This window comes from Brassica napus, chromosome A3 (genome assembly GCF_020379485.1).
Source record: "Brassica napus cultivar Da-Ae chromosome A3, Da-Ae, whole genome shotgun sequence".
Classification (NCBI taxonomy): domain Eukaryota; kingdom Viridiplantae; phylum Streptophyta; class Magnoliopsida; order Brassicales; family Brassicaceae; genus Brassica; species Brassica napus.
Genome location: NC_063436.1, coordinates 17,298,372 through 17,319,477, shown reverse-complemented (window position 1 = coordinate 17,319,477; position 21,106 = coordinate 17,298,372). Strand labels below are relative to the sequence as shown.

Here is a 21,106-nt window from a genome sequence, read left to right as displayed (position 1 = left end):
GTTCATCAATAAAATAGTTCCATTCTAAAAGCATAGATAGTACCTTCAAACTACCATTTTTTTCTTTTATTTCTTCCTAGTATGGTATTCTTCTTATATAATTTATCGATGGAAACACATTTGTAGGATTGAGCGAGAACACGTATATACGTCAGACGTATATAAGATTTAAGATTTTAGGTCAAATACTTAATGTGCACGATACCATCTGACCTTTACTGCTAAATTACTGCGAACAAATTAGCAAAAAAGAAAAAAAGAAAAATTAGCAAAACAAATCGTTAACGAAGGACTAAAAGGGAGTGGAGGAGCTGTATCTTTAAATATGGGCCATATAGGAAATCTACGAAAGCCCACTCTGACCCAACACGCCTGACCGGTTATCTCAATTGAACCAAAACCGGCTATTGATTTTTTAATTTTTATTCTAAAACGCCGTCGTAACACCCTTCTTCTCTCTAAGGGCCTGACTGGTTTAACCGCAGCGGTTGCGGTTGCGGTTGCGGGAGTTTGCGGATGCGGGTGGTTGCGGTTTCTAGCGGTTTTAAGAGATTTGTACGACTGGTTCTGCGGTTAGAAATTTGTGCGTTTGCGGGATACTTATGACTGGTTAACTACCAAATGCAGCAGCTGTTAAATAATAAATTAATAATATTTACATTTTATACAATTATAAAAATATCAAAAATAATAATATTATAATAAATATAAAATTTATATTTAGAAAGTTATAGTTTAAATTTTTTAAAAATATAGAAAATATTTTTATTTTAAAGTTTTATAATATTAATTAAAATTTAATTGATATATTTTAGCATTTTTATAATTTCACTTTAATTTTTTTATTGAATTTTTTTGTTTTTGTATTTATATTGTTTTGGAAAAAAAAAAAATTTTATCCTCCCGCAAACGTCCGCAACCGCAAACGCTAGCTGGAACCAGCTTTTGAATTTATGAGGTTCAGAGCGATTTGGAGCGATTTGGAGCGGTTTAGAACGGTTTGAGCGATTGTTGCAAAACGCCAGCAACCGCTACTAACTGCAAAAACTGCGTTTGCGGTTGGTAGCGGGAAAACCAGTCATACCCTAAGTCGTCCAGATTTGAGGATCGAATGATATGAATCTGTCCTTTAGTTGGATTTGAAAACTTGATTGATCCATTCAATCTCCGAGCACCGATCTCGATTCCACAGGTTCATCATACTCATCTTTGAAATTCGCAGATTGTTTCGTTGAATAGCTCGATCACGAATCACGATTGATTTCTCAGGTAACGATTTGTTACGTCGACGAAGATGATGAAGATGCGAATTGGCGTGCTGGCGTTCATGGTAGCTCTCTCTGCGGTTGAATTTGGATTGGCTTCTCCTAACACCGTTCCTGCTTTCCTCTGGTCTCCGCATCTCCAGTTACGCCTCTCTATATACTTTCTCATTGTCGTTATGTAAACCCATCGCGATGAATTTGATAAATGTCTCTGCTTTCTGATGTGATCGGAGATAACGTCGATGCCCATTTGATAAAGTCTGAGACTTGTGAACTTTTTTATTTATTTTTTGTCTGATCTGTGTTGGAACTAACTCTGCTTGCTCCTTCGTCAACCCATTGCGTTGAATCTTACAAATGTCTCTGCTTTCGGATGAGTTTTGAGATTATTTCGATGCCCATTTGATAAAGTCTGAGACTTGTGAACTTTTTTTTTTGTCTGGTCTGTGTTGGAACTAACTCTGCTTGCTCCTTCGTCAACAACCCATTGCGACGGATCTTACAAATGTCTCTGCTTTCGGATGAGTTTTGAGATTATTTCGATTCCCATTTGATAAAGTCTGAGACTTGTGGACTGTTTTTGTGTGATTTGTGTTCGAGTTTTGATTGGTTTGGTTTGACTCTTGAAATCAGGGCTGCTAATGGTGAATTGGATGAGGCTGTGAATTATCAGGTCATGTCCGCGAAGGATCTAGTAGGTTCTGTGTTCACTCATGGAGGATGGTCAAACTTTCTGGTATGGTGTTCTTCTTATGGTTTCAGTTTGAGGTCATTTGGTTTTCTGATTTTATTGCTATCTCGTTTGTTTAGTGCTCGGAGAAGAAAGTTGAGCAGCCTGTTGATGTTGCACTTGTGTTCATTGGCAGAGAGGTAAATATATATTAATCTATGAGTGAATGATGTTGGAGCTTCGTTTTAACATTAGCGTGAATGACCATTTGGATCTTTCATGTTCTTGTTTTGGTATTGTGAAGAAATGAATCCTTTCTCTTATGCATCTTGTTTGCTATGCTATGAGTTCTAATATTCGCATCCTCGTTCTCCTGCAGTTACAATCTTCTGATGTGTCTTCGAAAAGGAACTCGGACCCTTCCCTTGTTAATACATTGAATGTAAGTGCAAGTTTTTCATTTCTTCAAAACATAACTCAGATCTTCTGACAATGTTGTTTTGTTTTAACCACTTCAATCACTGAACATTCAAATCTTTGTTTTCAACAGAATCTATTCACAGCTTCCAACTTCTCATTGGCATTCCCATACATTGCTGCGCCAGAGGAAGAAAGGATGGAGAGTTTGTTGCTTTCAGGGCTTAAACAAGCTTGCCCTCACAATGTAGGAGTCAGCAATATTGTCTTCTCAGATTCTTGCCTTGTTGAGGATGGAACAATCCAGAAACTATCAGACTTGCAGTCTTTCAAAGTAATGTCCATGGCTCTTTATTTTGTTCGTTTTCACTGGTTGCCTGCTCAACAGTGTAAACCCTATATCGTTCAGTCCTAATATACTCTTAAAATAATTGACAGGATCATTTGCTTGCTAGAAGAGAAACAAGGAAAGAAGGAGAAACCGACTTGGTTGTGCTCTGTTCTGAGGGTTCTCAATCACATTCAGAGCGTAAGTGGAAAGATCACTATATCAAAAGAATTTTATAATTTGAGAACAGAGAAGTTAAGCAATTTACTTGCTTATTCTGCAGGTGAAAGCATCTCCGAACTTGTTAGTTCAGTAGAACAATCTGGCAGCAAATATACAGCTCTTTATGTTTCTGATCCGTACTGGTACACATCTTACAAAACCCTCCAAAGGTTTCTAGCCGAAAGTGCTACCGGAAACAGCAGCTCTGTTGGTGTTTCCACAACCTGTGATGAACTCTGCAAATTCAAGTCATCACTTTTGGAAGGCATCCTAGTGGTGAGAAAGTTACTTTTTTTTTAGGTTTGGTTTCTATTTTCATTTGTTCTAAACTGACTGCAGCGCATCTGACATACTTTGATTATGATGAAGCTATTCCATCTAATTTCATGATTAAAAGTCTTTTGTTTATGTCTAATCCTCGTTGTGATTTTATTTTGTTTTCTTGCAGGGAATCGTTTTCCTTCTCATCTTGATCAGTGGACTTTGTTGTATGGCGGGTATTGATACACCAACTAGATTCGAGACTCCTCAAGATTCTTGAGCAGTTGACCCCTTAAAGAGTCATCCCCACCTTTTGCTTTGCTTTGCTTTTTGCTTGCGGCGGATCTTTTCTTCTGCATAGTGCGTACGTACCTTTTCAACGTCGATGGTTACATTACTATATGCCATATAAAGAGTCCCCCTTGTAACATTTATTCATCTTGTATGTGCGTCTTTCCTATATACTATATAACTTAATAATGGAGAACAAAGTAAAAACCAGAGAGAATCTTTGTTATTTCTTTTATACTGCAAGACTACATTCTTTTATAAACGTTTGTCATTTCCTTTGTGTCTTAATTTATCTTCAATAGCTAATATATAGTTTGTATATGTGAGTTTGTACATATTTCTCATATCCAATGTATTTTGTTAATTTTTTCTCTATAATAAAGTTTACTCGGATGTATTGTATTCTCTTTAGAATAAGAAGGTATAGAATACTATTTCTTTTTTTCTTGATAAAAATAACAATTTTTATTTTTTTTTCTAAAGTGACAATAGATTAGAATAGTATTATTTTTTTTTCTTTTTGATCAAAAAATGGATTTATTTTTAAATGGTATTATAGAGGAAAAAAATAGTAATATGGAAATGCTCTTAGTCGTATCACATGACATGTTTACTATCTTGTATAGTGTTTTGGCGGTTGAAAGAAAGTAAATGAGAAGAAATGGTTCAATAGAAATTGCATAGATTTTTTTTTTGAACACAAACTTTCATTAACTTTTAAAGAGAGAGTTAGGTAGGAGCCATGAAGGTCTCAACCATACAAATAGCTGTTTTAGCTAGAGAATCAGCCACAATATTTTGGTTCTTAGGAATCCAAGCAAAGGAGATAGAGAGAGGAGGGGAGGAGCTCAGTTTAGCTATGTCTGACAGCACGCCATGGAGCTCCGTCAATGGTCCCTTCCTATTTAGAGCTTTAATCAGGTGAGAGCAGTCAGATTCTAGGCGACAAGTCTGTAACCCGTGAGCTTTGCAGAAGATTAGAGCTTCGCGTATGGCAAGACCTTTCGCCATCAGAGGAGAAGCAACATGCCAAGCAGCTTTTTTTCCTGGAGACATTCCGAAGGTGTCTGAATAGCTAATAAAATATTATTGAGTTTATTATTTTCTATCAAGTAAAATATATTGAAACCCTTCCTTTTGTGCTAAACACAGCTTAAATGGGATAATATAATTATTAATGAACGAAACATTTGAAATGTGAAATGCATTTTTTACGTTTCTTTTCTGTAAAAAAACTTTCAAATTAAAATACTAAAAAAACATATAATGTATGGTTGAAACAACCATAAAGTTTGAGAGAATTTGATGAGACATGCCTTAGATTCAACTAAGCATTAGCATTCATAAGCTTAATGAAACAAGAGAAAGATGAAACTATTAGAAAGAAGGATGGTAATTTCCACGGTCTCGACAATCCTTCTTATTTTTTTCTCTTACTGTTTTTTATTTCATATCTTGAAATTTTTAGAGTGGTTTTATTGATCTTCCACCTCGTGACATGTTGAGATTTGCTGTAGCATCACTCATGTACTCTCTTTCATCATCTTACTCATTACAAGCAATTTAAGTGGCAGGAGAGCTGCCAAGAGTATGGAAGGACTAATGAATTGTCTGCTGAAACCAAGCTGACATCGAGGACAATATCTGGAGATGGAATTTTTTACGTTTCTTGGAACATCATTTGTTTCACTTAGACGTAGAACTTATTATACAAAAATATTTTGTGTGTAAAACTACGGTCTGTTCTTTTAACTCTATGATTTGATATTTTGCAAACTCATCACATATGCTTGGGTCCTTATGGTCCCTGCATGGACCTGTTGACAAAATCATAAGATCAATCTTTCAGATTCTCTGGTTGACCTATATCTCTTTATAAAGAAGAGCATTAGTAAGGAATCTAACCAAAAATGAGTGTTTTATTCATCCTTTTGACATTATCTTTACTAATATTATAATGTTTAATTCTCTGTATTTATTTAAACTTTATATTATGGTTTCGAATGGTAACGAACTGAACTGAACCATAATTAATGGTAACAATTTTTTCTACATATACACATATACATATATATCTAAATATTTTTATTACTATTAATTTGTACCGCAGTTGTTCTGCATGTTACCATTTAAATCCTACAAAAGTCAATAATAAAGACATTCTATTGTGTAATTAAGAAAAGGTTTCATAAGCAGCATCTACTTAGAAGCTTAACGCTTAAAATGATACTACTAGTTAACAATAGTGAAGAAAGTGAAATAACAAAATTGATTCATCTCTAGTTTTTTTTTCAATACGTAAATCACAGAGCGTTTTCATTTCTATTCTTCTTTTCTCTTTATATTACAACTATATGTTGCTGTTAACATATGACACGTTACCATAATAATTAAATCAATATTTTATAAGAATGAAAACTGTAAAAATGTACGGCCACGCAAGCGACATACATACTCGAGCTGGTCCTTTTTTAGCATTTCGATAACTTTAAGATTCCACGTTCTGATTTGAGTGTATAATAAATACTTGTACATACTTACATGTTTATATATTGATGCCCTTTCGAGTACCTGTCGGGACTCGTAAAATGTTAAGACTCCTTTCTTCTTTCAAAAGTGTTTCCCATACTTTATTACTTCCTCTCCTCTGTTTCATTTTAAATTTCATTTTAAGTGTTGTTTTGAATTGCACATGGATTAAAAAATAATTTATTTATATACTTTATAAAAAACATAATTATTTATATATTTAACTATATTTCAACCAATAGCAAAATAAACTGTTGTATAAAATTAATAAATTTTGCATTGAAAGTTAAAAACGATATTTATTTTATAACAAAACAAATTTTTACAACAACACTTAATATGAAACAAAGTAAATGTCAAGATTTATTTTGCTAAGGGGTTTACAAATTTCAAAGATGTATTGATATGACTATATATGTGTATTAATAACAATATAATACACTGGAAAACTATATCTAGTGGCACATCTATGTGTGACTTATCATAAAAAGAAAAACATGTGTGTATGCTTATTGATATGACTATGTATAGTACGTGTATGTAGCCCATATACCTCAATGGCATCTGTGAAAGCTGTAAAGCTTTCGCAGGTTAAGAAAATTAATACAACGAGGATGGACAAACAAGGAGGAACGTTATCTCTTTTCCGAATCTCTATAATTCTGCAATCTTTATTTTATTACAACTGGTTTTACTTTATTTCATTATAATTTTAGGGTTTTGCATATCTACGGCCTTCAAGGGGAATAAATAAAAAAGAACGCATCTCAAATCTGCTCTCTTTTTATTTATTTTTAATTCCCTCTCATCTCTCTTCACCATCTTCTATATAAATCGAGAGCGAATGAGTCTTGTAGTATCCATAATCTACAAACAAAGCATATGTATATTCCTCCTCTTTCATCTCTATTGTTTAATTCAGGAGAAAAAACATAGAAACACATGGCTGCCATATATGCATTTCTTGGTATACTGGTTTTCATAAATACATCATACATGTGTGTAGAAGGCATATGTGACCAAAGTAGTGTGCAGCCAAGGATGACTTGCCGATTTGAAATATATTTTTGATACTTTACTAAGACATCTTTTCAGTTTCAAATTTGTCTTTGGAGAGGCTATGAAGAAATTACAATTTATTTCGCATTTTAAAGAAAAAATATGATCGGCAAGTTTTCCTTGGCTACATGTTTCTTTGTGGCGCGCTGAGGTGAGTGTGGTAAGATTACAAGAACTCAAGCTGAGGAACAAAGCCGTATAACGAGGTAAGTACAGTCCACACAACATTTTTTATTTTATTTGTAATAACAACCTTAACAACTTATCTTTGTGCTTATAACTGTTGAGATAATGCAATTGAACAATAGTCTCTTGTGTTAGAATGAGGATTATATTAGTGAAACAACAATTGGATCTGTAGTTATAGTAATAGTATGTTTAATGAAATTAGGAAAGGGTTAATTAGTAACATAATACACTCACTTGTGGAAAGTATATAATTTTACATATTCAATTATAAATACATAAAACTTTGTGAAAGTGAGTTTAATTAAATAGTGTAGGGTGTAGGTAAGGGCAAGCCCTTGACGATGCCGCAAAGGTTGGTGTTAAGTGGGATGTTGTACTCGTCTCTTAGAGATTTTTCAGGTGAAAGAACACTGACGTACAGTTGCTGTCCCAAGTATCTTCTCTCCCAGTTCTCTGATCTGATGTTCCACATACCGGCGTTGTCGAATGTCAAGAGGATAGCTGACCACGACTTGGGGTACACTTGCACGGTGTGTCTGCTAACAGCGTCGAGCAAGTTGTAGTTCTTCCTCTTCTCTGGTGTCCATCTTCCTGGCTCGGAACTGTTGAATAAACATTAGAGAAAAGGGTCAGGATCTAAAATAAATTCTACAAGAAAACAGGTCGGATTCTAATAGACAAAATATTTTGTAAGAAATTCGTCAGAAAATTTTGACGGATTTATTTGACCAAGTCCGTCAAAAATCTGTTAGAAATACTTATTTTTGACGGATTTGGTTGTCAGAATCCCCACAAGTTTTTTTGTAGTGAAAATGCATAGTATAGATTGGGTTTTGAAATAGAATTAAGGTTATGAATGGAGCTTACGCGACGGCGAAGAAGGAGTAACCATCCAAATGGAAGGACTGCATGCTCTTCTCGTGGTTCTCGAAGACGATTTCGACAAAGGTACGGAAAGTGATGTTCAGGACATTAGGCTCAACAGTTAGTGTTGTGGCCTTGGCTGCTGGCTCATCCTTGATGACATTGTATTTAAAGACCTTCTCAGACATCTCAAAGTACTCAGCAAGCTTCAAGGGAGTCTCGGTATCAACGTGTGATACACCGTTGAACCCGAACCTAACCTTTCCGTTCACCACACTCTTGGTGTTAGCTAGCTTGATGGTACGTGTGATGTTGATCTTTCCATAATGGTAAGATCCTTGAGGGTTAGGTCTAGCCGCGCTTGCGGTTAAGTTCCACCTGAAGGATCTGTACTGATTAAGAGACCAAGCCCAGCCCACTGGAGCCTTGGGGAGTTCACTCGAAGGCTGAACAGTGCTACCTTCGTAGCTCATCACACCAACAGTGCTCACTTCCTTCTTGAGGAACCTAGTGGATGCAACCATGTAGTAGTTCTTAGCCGCTTGGTCAGCGGTGACAAGAACAGCAAAGCACTGTCCGACGTGGACGTCTAGTGAGTCGTAGTCGTTTTGGAGAACGTGGGAGCCTTCCATCTCAACAAGCTTCATCTTGTGTCCTTGGATCCTGAAGTTAAGAGTGGACTTGAATCCAACGTTACAGATTCTGTACTTGTATGTCTTTCCTGGCTTCATGGTGAAGAGTGGCTTGTCCTGTCCTCCGACTTTGCCGGACTTACCGTTGATGAGAACGCCGTCAGGGGAGCCAAGAGTACGGCCACTGTCGAGGAAGTTCTTGAGAGCGGTGTGGCTCTTGGTGTACCAGTCGTTGATGAGGACGGTGTAGTCGTCTTCGGGGTCAGCGTAAGGGACGGGGATGAGGAGACGGCTGTTGACACGGAGGCCACCGAAACCACCGGAGAAACGGTGGAGAGCGGTGGATGGGTAGTAGAAGTAACTACCGATCTGGTCCTTTGGCTGGAAGTGGTAAGTGTAGTTGGTGCCTGCTGGGATTGGGCATGAGGTCCCAGTCACACCATCTTGCCATGAGTTCTTCCTGTGCTGGAGACCACTCCTGCCATGTCACCGAACCCATATTTAGTCAGGACTCAATATCCAAAGTTACAATGAAAACTAGACATGTATAGTTGTAGCCATATAACCAAACCTAATGCAAAACAAATCTAAAATCAAAACTAAACTAAACCAAACTAAAATATTACATTTTATTTGTATACATATTATATATAGATATCATTATGTGAAATTAATATAACACTTGTTGTTAAAGAAACTACTATCTGAACGGAAATTAAACAAACTTTTCTTAAACCAATTAATTGAATGATCCAAAAAGATTTTGATTTAAATTTAGTTATGAATTTTTCAAACTAAAAACCAAGAAACAAAATAACATAACTTAACCAAGACATATTTTCTATTTTCAAATGAATGTCCAATCTTAAATATGTGGAAAAAATATTGATTTGTAAATTGTAAAATGAAAACATCAAACGATTTGAGAAGTTATTTTTGCATTTGGCGTATGACCTTTGTAAGAAAGTGTATTAAAATGAAAAAAAAATGTTTTGTATCGTTCAAAATATTATTTGATCTTCAAAACAATATGCTCATGCAAAAACGCGTAATTAGTAAACAAGAAACGAGAGGAAATGGTTACTAACCAGGTCAAGAGGAAAGGCTCGTCAAGGTTGTTAAAGACATTGATGACGACATTGTTGTTAGATGTAGAGTTTAGGTTAGGACCAGGGAACTGTCCGTTGATGAGAATCACCTGTTGAGGGATTCCGAGAGGCGAGGCGGTTCCGTACGTCACGTTCCACGTGTAGTAGAAGTAAGGATCGCCGGCGTTCACCAGCGCCACCGTCGAGACAAGGCACACAAACACCGTCAAAAGCTTACCACCCTGCATTATCTCTTTTCTACTTCTTTTTATATATTTTTATTGATAAATTAACCCTTTCCTACATAAAAATTATTTTTTTCTCAAAAGCAAGAAGAGACTATGTTCTCTTGCTCTTGACGAGTTTTTTTGGATGGTGTCGTGATTAACTATTTATGCAGGTGAAAGTACCTTGGTTTGCACGGAATCGCTGCCTAATCTTACGCTTCATCTCTAATTCTTTGTTCCTTTTTTGTTATTTTTACTATATGTGTAAGTTCTATTTTTGAATCACTTTCTTTGGTTCTCATGGGTTTCAACGTTTTGAACAAACACACAACTCGGGTCATATTCTAATAATGGAAATATTCTCAAACGATGCTAAATTAACTAACTCACAAAGTGTGTCATGAAGTTATTTGTTTGTTTTAACATGCTTTAGCTACTGTATACACACGGAAAAATGTTTTGGTCTCCTAACAAAACTACATAAGTTACTACAGTTTGTAAGTTTAAGATTAAGGACTCGCATTTTTATTCTTGATACATATATTTCAAAAAACAAAAGCTAGTATTCTAGGAACATTGCGTAGAGACATGTTTCTTCTTTTTCTTATCTTTTTTTTTGGTGTAACACATAGACATGTCTCTTCATTCCTACTAATAATTGGTCTAATTCACATCCAAAATCTAACTCAAAAATAAAAGATTGTCACATTACTTTATCCAAATCTTCTTTATCCAAACAATGTAAGACATTAATAGGCCCTCTTGAGTCTTGAGATGCGAGTTGAAACTGTCTAATGGAAACATGTAAAAACCCATCATTTCGGATTATCACATCAAAATCTAACTCAAAAATAAAAGATTTGTCACATTACTTATTTATATATATATATATATTATCCAAATCTTTTTTTTCCAAAAAAATGTCACACTTAATAAGCCCTCTTGAGATGTGAGTCGGTCTAAATGTCAAACCCAACATTTTGGATTACTAGAGACCACTTATACATGATTCATAAGTAGAAAATTGTTTATATGAGAAATGTCAATAACTCCAACACGAGCTATATGCGCTAAGTTTAGATGAAAATAGATATATACAAAGTGATATATGTAATTTATCGCTGAATTTATGTTGGTTTTAAGTGCTTATTCTTTTTACACATTGCACCCTCTGAATAGTATCAGATATGAATTTGACGGGATTTACAGTCCACTTGGATGCTGCCCATTCACTTCCTGGCTTGGATCAGCCGTTATCTTTTGTGAGAGTAAAATGATCAGTATATGAACTGATGATGGTGCAACATAAAAAAAAAAACTAAATAAAGATCTCTACTGATCCTAGAGTGGTCTATAAAACCGTGGTCATGCAAGTTATGGTGAACGTGGTCAATCTAACTAGAGATCTCTACGGATCTGCTAGTCTAGATCCTGTTATTTCCTCTTTAGCTATTATTGTCCTCAATTGAAATTTCAAGTGTATACTTGTTTCTATTTATCATTTTAGTATGTGTCAACTTTTATTCAGACTACTCATCAACTTGCATGTAATATAAGATATCTCTAGCTAATTGCTTTTTGTTTTATACAACTATGATACTGTTATTGGAGGTCTTGGAACAGGGAATTGGCTGTTGATTAGAATGACTTGTATATCTCTATAACTTTTAAGTTTCATCATATGACTAAAGTTTGGCTCTCTCATAATTTTTCAAAAATATCCAAAACAGAAAAAAGTTTCAAAGACATGGAAACCAAAGCCAAACATAGAAAAAAAAATTAAACACCAAAAATAGGGAGTGGTTGACCTTCAATATCCCAAATATGGACAAAAAAATAGCGAAATGAGAGGAGACCCAAACAAGACCAGAAAAAGCAGGAGAAAACATTCGTCTTACAATCCCTATAAAAATGCTCTCAAACATTTCCACAACTCGAAATTCAAACCTCAAAACATAATCCAATAACAATAATCAATTAATACCCTCCACGAAAAAACATAAAAATTGTATATGCGAGGGGTTAAACTCTTAGCCGCGTGTCTCTACCTGGCCGCAGCTGCAACGGTGGTGGTCCAAGCAGAAGACCCTTACTTCCACCATGTATGGAACGTGACCTATGGAACCGCCTCTCCTCTAGGCGTTCCACAACAAGTCATTCTAATCAACGGCCAGTTCCCTGGTCCTAACATCAACTCTACCTCCAACAACAATGTCATCATCAATGTCTTCAATAACCTAGACGAACCCTTCCTCCTCACTTGGTAATAATCATTAATTTAACCAAAATAATATCTACAAACAGCATTTCTCGATTTATATGCATGTGTTTTAATCAATGTTAAGAAAATCAATAGACGATCATTAAATGTTCTATACAGAATTAGTGCCGGACATTTAAACCGATTTTTTAAACTGATCTGATCCTTAGAAAATTTATTGTTTTGTTATATGGCGCTAAACCGATTTTTAGAACACTGATTTTTTAATAATATGTATCTTGCCTATTTTAGGAATGGTATCCAACACAGGAAGAACTGTTGGCAAGATGGGACACAAGGGACCATGTGTCCAATCATGCCCGGCACCAACTACACATACCATTTCCAGCCTAAGGATCAGATCGGAAGCTATTTCTATTACCCGACCACTGGTATGCACCGTGCTGCTGGTGGATACGGTGGTCTCCGTGTCAACAGCCGTCTCCTCATCCCAGTCCCTTATGCTGATCCAGAAGATGACTACACCGTCCTCATCGGTGACTGGTTCACTAAGAGCCACACTCAGTTAAAGAAATTCCTCGACGGTGGTCGTACTATTGGTCGTCCAGACGGTATTGTCATCAACGGAAAGTCCGGGAAAGGCGATGGATCCGATGCACCTCTCTTCACCTTGAAACCTGGAAAGACTTACAGGGTTAGGATCTGTAACGTGGGTATCAAGACATCCCTCAACTTTAGGATTCAGAATCACAAAATGAAGCTCGTTGAAATGGAAGGATCTCACGTTCTTCAAAACGATTACGACTCTTTGGACGTTCACGTTGGTCAGTGCTATGGTACCATCGTTGCCGCTAATCAAGAACCTAAAGATTACTACATGGTTGCATCCACTAGGTTCTTGAAGAAGGTTATTACAACAACGGGACTTCTCCGCTACGAAGGAGGCAAAGGACCCGCCTCTTCACAGCTTCCAGCTGGTCCTGTTGGATGGGCTTGGTCGTTGAACCAGTTCCGATCATTCAGGTGGAACTTGACCGCAAGTGCAGCTAGGCCTAACCCTCAGGGATCCTACCACTATGGAAAGATCAACATCACACGCACAATCAAGCTCGTGAACACTCAGGGCAAGATCGATGGTAAGCTTAGGTACGCATTGAACGGAGTCTCCCACACAGAGCCCGAAACTCCGTTGAAGCTCGCCGAGTACTTTGGTATTACCGACAAGGTCTTTAAGTACGATATCATCACTGATAACCCGACACCAGAACAGATCAAGAACATCAAGATCGAGCCAAACGTTCTTAACATCACTCACCGTACCTTCGTTGAGGTGGTGTTCGAGAATCACGAGAAGAGTGTTCAGTCTTGGCACTTGGATGGTTACTCTTTCTTCGCCGTCGCGTAAGTGAAACAAACAAACAAATACTAACTTGCGTCACAAGTAACTTCTCGTTTAACCTAATTTTTATTTTATAAAGTGTTGAGCCAGGGACTTGGACCCCAGAGAAGAGAAAGAACTACAACCTCCTTGACGCAGTGAGCAGACACACAATCCAAGTCTACCCCAAGTGTTGGGCAGCGATCTTGCTCACATTTGATAACTGTGGAATGTGGAACATTCGATCTGAGAACAGCGAGAGGCGTTACTTAGGACAGCAGCTTTACGCTAGTGTCTTGTCTCCAGAGAAATCACTTAGAGATGAATACAACATGCCTGAGACTAGCCTCCAATGTGGTCTCGTCAAAAACACACCTAAACCTGTCAACCCTTACGCTGGAGCCTAAGTTATAACAAAACAATACATTTCAGTGCAACAAAAAGAGTTTCGATTATTCTGTCTATTTGATCGATGAGAGGCATTTGCACGATTTACTTTCCTGTTTTTTCATTATTTTTACTTTTAACAAATTGATTTTTAAATAGTATCTGGTTTATTCGTATATACATGAAATTGAAATGTATGTACGTTTAGACCTTAAGTAATTTTGTTCTTCTTCATTTAAAAGACGCATTTATCTTTCGTTTTTTGTTCCTCACTTTTGTAACACCTATGTAATTTTATCTAAAATCTTCAATGAAATAAGCACATAGATTTATCTAATTTCCAAACTCCATAATTCACCAGCTAAAGAGCATCATTATTGATGAATTCATCAAAAATAATTTTTAACATTAAGATATTAACACACTAAAATAAATTAATTATGTTAGTAAAATTCAATTTTTTGGAAAAAAAATATACCAATTGAAGAGAGAGAAGTTGTTTTCGAGTTTTGTTTTTGTTTTTCTTTTTCCCTCATATCTCGTATTTTAAAAAAAAACTTTGTCAAAACTATTAAATGTTTGATGCCCTAACGCTGTTCCATACAATTGTATTCTAGTCATATGAAGTTCTTAATAAAATGAACCAAAGGAACAAAAACTTTACAAGGAAATTAAAATAACTTAAACGGGCCTGAAAAGAACTTAATAGGCTTATTAGCCCAATATATTGGGATCATAATATAAAATTTGTCTCCCAATACAATTCCGACAACATGTTCTAATCCAGATCGGTCGGCCAGCTGTGCGCAGTGGGTTTATGTCATGTGGACCCCATGTATGATCTTCCTGTAATAATTTTAACTAAACCTCAATAATGTCGGCGGCTTTCTCTGTCCCATGACCATTGATGCTCCAAACTCTTTAGCTTCTTCTGTCAACTCTCAAAGGGAAGCCTTCTTTGTTCAAAGTGGTACGCTCTTCCGCTTTATCCAATTGCATTCGATTCGCTTTTTTTTTTTGTTGTTGCAAGTTTCTGGATGATCGTTGAACTGGAATTGACGTTATATGCCTTTAGGAATGAATCATTCAGTCCCTGAATCTGTGGAAGGTGTTGGATCACCTCAACGATCCAACAGCGTTGATAGTTTAAAGGCTGAAACACCGACGAGAAAAGGATTCGGTTTGAAGAAATGGAGAAGGATCAAAAGAGATGGTCCTGTGAAGGACGAGGCTACTACTACACCTGCTGATGATGAAGGTAGTAAATTGCTGAAGCGTGGGTTGACTGGTCTGGTGAATCCTCCTTTGAAACATGTGGACTTGTCTTCTGTTGAAGCGAGGCAGAGTAGTGAAGGCTCTGTTGGATCTGTGAATATGGCTGTGCATCATCATCATCTTGTTCAAGGTGTGGCAAATGGGTTTAGTACCGATCCGGGTGTTATGTTTAGTGTAGGTTTTGAGAAGAGTGAAGAGGGTAGTGATAACTCCGTAGCTGCAAAGAATGTTGTAGGAGGGAAGGTTGTTTCAGGTAGCCAAGGAAAGATCTGGAGGGATACTATTAAGAATGCAAGCCAAAAGCCTTGTTCAAGCGTGGAGTCTGACTTGAGGAGTAGTGATTTTGTGTTCTCGAGTGGTGCAGTTTCTGCTGCGAATAACCACGGAGGGAATGATGAGAGGAAGGAAGTCCAAACATATAGCAGAAGCCAAAACGGGGAACAAGATGAAGATGGAGATGGTGAGTGTAAGGAGGAAAACCATTACTGGGCAGACAAGGATCAAATTGCAGATTCTATAAGAAACCTTGCAGCTTTGCATGATGCTCTTTGGAAAGGTTTGGCACACAAACCATAATTGCTTATGTTGCATGTCTTATAGGACACATGTTATGCTGTTATATGATTTTTCTAATCTAACTATGTGAGTGAAACATGTGCAGAGCTTAAAAGTTTCCAGGAGCTTGGTAAGGAATCTCTACCATTACCTTCGGACAAGCCAAAAAATGAAAATTGTAGAGAAGAGAAGTCATCATCCCCAGAATCACAGGTACTGATCTTGAAGCAGAAGGTAAAAGATCTCCAACACAAACTCGAGGAAGCCAGAGCTGATCTCAACGAAAAGGAAGCGAGGATCCAAGAACTTGAATACTCAAAGATTGAATCTGAACTTGAAGGCGTTTTCCGGAGAAGGATGGAAGCTGAAATTAAGCACTTGGTGCTCACAAGATCTCTGAGTCCATCACTACAAGTACTCGAAGAACAACAACCGAGTAAGGTGCATTCTCTGACAGAAGATCCTGAACCAAACCGTGGAAACCTCTTGGGGAAAACATGCAAGTCAAGTTTCTATTTCTTGATACAGTTGATCTTGCTCGTCTTCATACTTCGGTTACTGGTCCTCCAATGCTCTCCTGCTTCACGTTTAGTTATACCACCAACTTGAAAACAGTCGATAGATTTCATCGTTCATGTTGTGTTGTCAAAAACATTTTTGTTTTCTTCATATTTTCAATCAAGTATTCAGAACATATACCATAAGAAACAGTATCAAAATATGCATTTCATTTCATTACTGCTATTTACGAGATAGAGAAAACTTACTACTATTATTAAGGTGTTTCTCGAATTATTAAGGACAAGAGATTCCATAGTATAGTTAAAGCATCTCCAACATTCTAAACTCAGAACCAACTCAAAAGGACCTTTAAACACTCGAGTTCCTACAACAATCACAAATACAAGAGAAAAGACTCACAAGCGACCAAACAGAGAACCAGGGTCCAGATTCAGCAACATCATCTAGTCTTTGCCACCACAGAGCCAGCTCTTTCTGTACACATCTTGAACGAGTTTGAAGCTTTAGAAGACCAGACATAAGTATACAACACATCAGCCGGTAAAGTACACAAAAAGACACTAACTACTAGCACTTGCACAACACATCTACGGTTTGCTTCTGTTGTGTTCACCGGTTGCTGTATGAGGTCTCTTTTATTCCTTGAACGCGTTGTGTCTACTTTTCTTCTCGCTTAAAGAAACGAATCAAGATAGGAATAGTTCCTGCGCCGATGATACTCAAGGAGGCTGCCGTAAGTGCGGTCCCATACTCCAATGAAGAGCGCCTCTGTGTCCGGGCTGAACGATATTCCAGAGATCTCCCCAAAGAAGTCGATTTCCTGCTCTGTTTCATAACCCTTTGCGACGTCATAGACATGGACAAAGTCGGCTGGTTCAGCCATGGCCATGTATTTCCCATCGGATGTGTAGCGGATTGACCGGATTGCTCCAAGGTTACCCTTCAAGACAGCGACGGATTGAGATAAGTTACGGATGTCCCATACACGGCAGGTCTTGTCCTGGTTTCCAGTTGAGAAAGTGAATCCGTCAGGATGCCACGCCGAGGCAAAGGAATAGTCCACATGTCCTGATAGTGTTTCCAGCGTCTGTAGAGTACATTCCAAAGATTTGAGCCATTATCAATCACGAGGTAAACCATTTGAGACTAGTTTCCACACTTTGAACCAGGATGTACCTTTCCCGTGTTGGGGTCTACTATAAGGCCCTCTGGATTGTCCCCAACAATAGCCAGTAATTTGCCGTTAGGACTCAAGGATGCGTGCTGTACCAACAAATAGGAAACAAAACAATGTTAGATGATTCAGTTCACATACATTTTATCACTTGGATTTGGTAACTCAAATTATATGTCGTAAATCACAAGCAGAACCATGAACGAAGCAAGGACTTTACATTCACTGGCCAAGGAAAACGAAAATGCTTAACAAGCTGGTATCTCTCCATGTCGAAATCTCTAACTCCACAGTCATTATTCGAGGCAGTAAAATGAAGGGCCCCACTGTGAAAAGAAGACAAAACAAGGTTACAAGCAGTGACAATGATTTTATCTGGACACTCAAGCAAAAGACGAGCAAGAACCTGGGTTTGTTGTAGATCTCAATAGCATTGGTAATAGCATTATCATCATAAGTGGTACGGGAGCAAAAGCTGACGCCAGGTCTATCAAGATGCTGAACCAATGTCCAAAGTGGAAACAGACATAACTCGTCAACGAAATGCTCGTAGCCGGTGTGACTGATCCGTAGATCAATAAACCTAGAGTCTTACCTTGCAAATAAGTTCTCCTTGAAATCCACCAGCAACTAGAAAGTCGTCTTTTACTGCAAGTGTACTCACTTGAGTCTGCGTAAAACCTTCCAGCAAACTCCCAGGATGTTTCTAAATGCAAGAATCAAGAAAAAACAAGAGCAATTCAGAATCACATTATAATAATATAGTTGCATCAAGTACAACTTTACATTTTGGTAAAAACTAACCTCAGATGGTGCAACATGACCGCGAACATTGAGAACTTCCTTCTTTCCGGACGTTAGAGAAGAATAATGTGTCAGCAGGAAATTGGACATCAGATACACGTCGTGCTTGGAAGTTGCCCACACCAGATTCCTCAACTATGAAACACACAAAGATTGTTGATCAGATGGAACTATTTAATTAGTAGATAAATGTTATGTCCTCAACCACGTCAAATACAATATGTAAAAGAACAAGACAATCAACTAGTACAAAGAAGTAAAAGAACTCTCAGAACTAAAAAAAAACAAAACCTGGAAATGAAGTATAGTAGATTTAATAGATCTTGAATTCCGCCAAAAGTCGTAGAACTGTCCCCCTTTCTGTGTGACATTGCAAACCTGAATTCACGCAATAAAACAATGACACACATTAAGTTTCGGCCGTGTTCACCTAAACTCTTAACTCATAAACGGAGGATCAGAGAATGAAAAAAAAATCCTTACTTTTTCGGATGCTTCCCCGGAGTTGGGGACATTTTCATAGTTCTTATACTGCTCTAACCTAGTTTGTCTGTATTTCTCTCTAGAAATACTAAGCCTGTCCCAAGGAATCCCCTGAATATCTTTCCCTTTCCGAGCTTGTTCCGCCGAGGTATCAGCTATTTTATTATTCTGAAAAAAAAAACACACAAAATCAGAAGCTGAAACAGAGACGATAAGTGAGCATAGCCAACAAATCAGATAAGTAACATACAGAGTAGTCAAACTCCTCGACATCAGAATCAGAAGCAGCGAGATCATCATCATCATCGGCACGGAACTCCTCATCCATATCATCCCCCACATCTTCCATCTCATCATCCACGTCTTCAATGTACTCAGCCGGAGCATCTCCTTGGTAATTAGACATTTTCCTTTCAGCAGAGTAGTAAAACAAAAGCACCTGCGTATATCAAACACATTAGTTAAAATCTCCGAGATGAAAAAACCACCATACCGATAAAATAAAAACTCTACATTCCTAAATCCAAAACTAGGCATAAAGATACAGACTTTGCACATCAAAGAGTAGTAAACTTTAGCTTGTTGCCTAAAACAAAAACATTGGATTAAACATGCAACTAATCAATCCTCAATATCTAAAACCTAACCTACAAAATTGAAAAAAAATTACATCTGAAAGAATTAGATTCACCCAGTTCATGCGCAATAACACAAACCCCTAACATAATCACACAATCAAATTTTAGACATAGGAGGACGATTCAAGCATTAACACAGTAACAGCAGATCAAAGAGGGACAAACCCTAGGAGGATTGGGAGGAATCAGATCTAGAACGAATTGTTCAGCTCTTCGATTCGATCTACGGGGACGAGACGGGATCGGCCGCCGGAGAACAGCCCAAGATGGAAACGCGACGAGAGAGAGAGAGGAGGAGAGATGGAGGAAGAGCGAGACGAGATTTATCTTCCTTGCTTCCTTCACAGCCCAATTAACTCTCTACACATTAGTGGAAAGGGACGGTTCTATTTTTGTTTCCCTTGCTAATTTTTTTTATTTTATTTTTCAATTTTAAAAAGTTATCTGAAATCTAGTGATTGTTCCGGTTAATTAATTAAACCATATCTACAATTTGATGTCTTTTTTTTGGTATAACAATTTGATAAGTTGATAATAGGATTTGGTTTGAAAATATGTTATTATGACGCATTCACCCTTGCTTAGATCCGGCTACACGTTAACAAAAATGTAAATTTGACTTAGATTATGAGGACAGGTATGTCTTTGTTCAAGATATTTTTTGGGTTAACATTATCTTTGGGACATTTATATTTTATACTGTACACTACTTTATATTATCAGCAGAAAAAAAAATCACAGTGTTATGGTCCCATCCACTACAATATCCGGGTTTTTTTTTCATCTATTTACTCTCGGACAACTCACTATCTCATGTAGATTGAATACTGCAAACTTTTATGTTGATGCAACTCCGACAATATCAAATCAGCTGCAAGAAGAATGTTTAATATCATAATATGGCTTCTTCGACATGTAAATTCAAATAATGTAATGAATAATAAGGTTAGGTACTTATCTTTCCTAACTCTCTAAGCAAACCATTTTCCTATACTCTTCGGATGTATCACTCATTTTTTTTCCCAGCGATGCGCAAAAAGAAACTATAGTACGTACGTGGTAGAAATCCTCTTCTCCTATTATGTATGCCCATAGATTAAAAAGCTTTGAATAATTTGACTATTTAAACAAAACTATCTTATTTTCAGCACATATAAAAACCAAACGAAAATAGCTCAACACTGCTTGGTTATATTTCACGTTTAGATGTCGAAAATGCATAAAGTAGTAAACAAGGTTAATGAAAACCGGTTCTTTCATTGTTGTAGACTCTGACACTTTGAACGAGTTCCAAAATTTAGCAAAAAAAAGACACTTTGTACGAGTTGGGACGTGGCTAGCCGCTTGTTGGATTTTTAAAAGCTCCTTTGGTTTATCGTTCCCGGATGTCCCTGAACTTTTTGGATTATTGGGCATGGATCACATACATGGGCTTTGAGACTTCAAAACGGCCCAAATATAAAAAAAAAAGAACGCCGTTGCCGGGGATCGAACCCGGGTCACCCGCGTGACAGGCGGGAATACTTACCACTATACTACAACGACTCTGTTGTTATCTTTTCAACCCACCCATATAAAATCTGTAACTATTTCTGGAATATAGTGCAGTATCTATGCATTTACGTTA

General features: G+C 37.2%; 5 protein-coding genes and 1 non-coding gene across 6 annotated transcripts; 3 read left to right on the top strand and 3 right to left on the bottom strand.

The window, feature by feature from the left end:
- The first annotated feature begins 1,042 nt into the window (after positions 1-1,042).
- Positions 1,043-3,729, top strand: BNAA03G32820D. The gene is made up of 9 exons (XM_013830941.3): positions 1,043-1,192; positions 1,270-1,407; positions 1,899-2,001; positions 2,076-2,135; positions 2,315-2,377; positions 2,486-2,686; positions 2,791-2,881; positions 2,964-3,178; positions 3,351-3,729. Exons 2-9 carry the CDS (start codon positions 1,295-1,297, stop codon positions 3,441-3,443), a joined length of 939 nt encoding a protein of 312 aa, XP_013686395.1. The 5' UTR covers positions 1,043-1,192; positions 1,270-1,294; the 3' UTR covers positions 3,444-3,729.
- A 3,628-nt stretch (positions 3,730-7,357) lies between these two features.
- Positions 7,358-10,186, bottom strand: LOC111214142 (L-ascorbate oxidase homolog). Its single transcript, XM_022716389.2, has 3 exons — positions 9,816-10,186; positions 8,099-9,205; positions 7,358-7,833 (listed from the first exon to the last, which is right to left on the bottom strand). The coding sequence occupies exons 1-3, from the start codon at positions 10,061-10,063 to the stop codon at positions 7,533-7,535; spliced, it is 1,656 nt and encodes a 551-aa protein (XP_022572110.2). The 5' UTR covers positions 10,064-10,186; the 3' UTR covers positions 7,358-7,532.
- Positions 10,187-12,007: 1,821 nt separating this feature from the next.
- Positions 12,008-14,265, top strand: LOC106395302 (L-ascorbate oxidase homolog). Its single transcript, NM_001316078.1, is given in 3 exon segments — positions 12,008-12,305; positions 12,555-13,664; positions 13,742-14,265. Coding segments are annotated over 3 exon segments (1,668 nt in total). The 5' UTR covers positions 12,008-12,054; the 3' UTR covers positions 14,049-14,265.
- Positions 14,266-14,782: 517 nt separating this feature from the next.
- LOC106390476 (WPP domain-interacting protein 3) lies at positions 14,783-16,593 on the top strand. The gene is made up of 3 exons (XM_013830944.3): positions 14,783-14,998; positions 15,104-15,859; positions 15,965-16,593. The coding sequence occupies exons 1-3, from the start codon at positions 14,926-14,928 to the stop codon at positions 16,465-16,467; spliced, it is 1,332 nt and encodes a 443-aa protein (XP_013686398.2). The 5' UTR covers positions 14,783-14,925; the 3' UTR covers positions 16,468-16,593.
- An 18-nt stretch (positions 16,594-16,611) lies between these two features.
- Positions 16,612-19,892, bottom strand: BNAA03G32780D (uncharacterized WD repeat-containing protein C2A9.03). Its single transcript, XM_013830942.2, has 10 exons — positions 19,645-19,892; positions 19,092-19,280; positions 18,842-19,009; positions 18,650-18,736; positions 18,359-18,493; positions 18,150-18,260; positions 17,961-18,052; positions 17,775-17,880; positions 17,557-17,643; positions 16,612-17,467 (listed from the first exon to the last, which is right to left on the bottom strand). The coding sequence occupies exons 2-10, from the start codon at positions 19,245-19,247 to the stop codon at positions 17,054-17,056; spliced, it is 1,356 nt and encodes a 451-aa protein (XP_013686396.1). The 5' UTR covers positions 19,248-19,280; positions 19,645-19,892; the 3' UTR covers positions 16,612-17,053.
- Positions 19,893-20,952: 1,060 nt separating this feature from the next.
- On the bottom strand, positions 20,953-21,024 carry TRNAD-GUC. The gene has a single exon. It is a non-coding gene; the product is annotated as a tRNA-Asp (tRNA).
- Between the last annotated feature and the right edge of the window lie 82 nt (positions 21,025-21,106).

Excerpts from the sequence above, each read along its gene's own strand:
- LOC111214142 (XM_022716389.2), bottom strand. The coding sequence starts at position 10,063 with ATGCAGGGTGGTAAGCTTTTGACGGTGTTTGTGTGCCTTGTCTCGACG. Across the intron at positions 9,206-9,815 it reads GAGCCTTTCCTCTTGACCTG|GAGTGGTCTCCAGCACAGGA; the intron begins GTTAGTAACCAT and ends GTGACATGGCAG. Across the intron at positions 7,834-8,098 it reads TACTCCTTCTTCGCCGTCGC|TTCCGAGCCAGGAAGATGGA; the intron begins GTAAGCTCCATT and ends TTTATTCAACAG.
- LOC106390476 (XM_013830944.3), top strand. The coding sequence starts at position 14,926 with ATGACCATTGATGCTCCAAACTCTTTAGCTTCTTCTGTCAACTCTCAA. Across the intron at positions 14,999-15,103 it reads AGCCTTCTTTGTTCAAAGTG|GAATGAATCATTCAGTCCCT; the intron begins GTACGCTCTTCC and ends ATATGCCTTTAG. Across the intron at positions 15,860-15,964 it reads GCATGATGCTCTTTGGAAAG|AGCTTAAAAGTTTCCAGGAG; the intron begins GTTTGGCACACA and ends AAACATGTGCAG.
- BNAA03G32820D (XM_013830941.3), top strand. The coding sequence starts at position 1,295 with ATGATGAAGATGCGAATTGGCGTGCTGGCGTTCATGGTAGCTCTCTCT. Across the intron at positions 2,002-2,075 it reads GAGGATGGTCAAACTTTCTG|TGCTCGGAGAAGAAAGTTGA; the intron begins GTATGGTGTTCT and ends TCGTTTGTTTAG. Across the intron at positions 2,378-2,485 it reads CCCTTGTTAATACATTGAAT|AATCTATTCACAGCTTCCAA; the intron begins GTAAGTGCAAGT and ends TGTTTTCAACAG.
- BNAA03G32780D (XM_013830942.2), bottom strand. The coding sequence starts at position 19,247 with ATGTCTAATTACCAAGGAGATGCTCCGGCTGAGTACATTGAAGACGTG. Across the intron at positions 18,494-18,649 it reads CTACTATACTTCATTTCCAG|TTGAGGAATCTGGTGTGGGC; the intron begins GTTTTGTTTTTT and ends TGTGTTTCATAG. Across the intron at positions 17,468-17,556 it reads TAGACCCCAACACGGGAAAG|ACGCTGGAAACACTATCAGG; the intron begins GTACATCCTGGT and ends TGTACTCTACAG.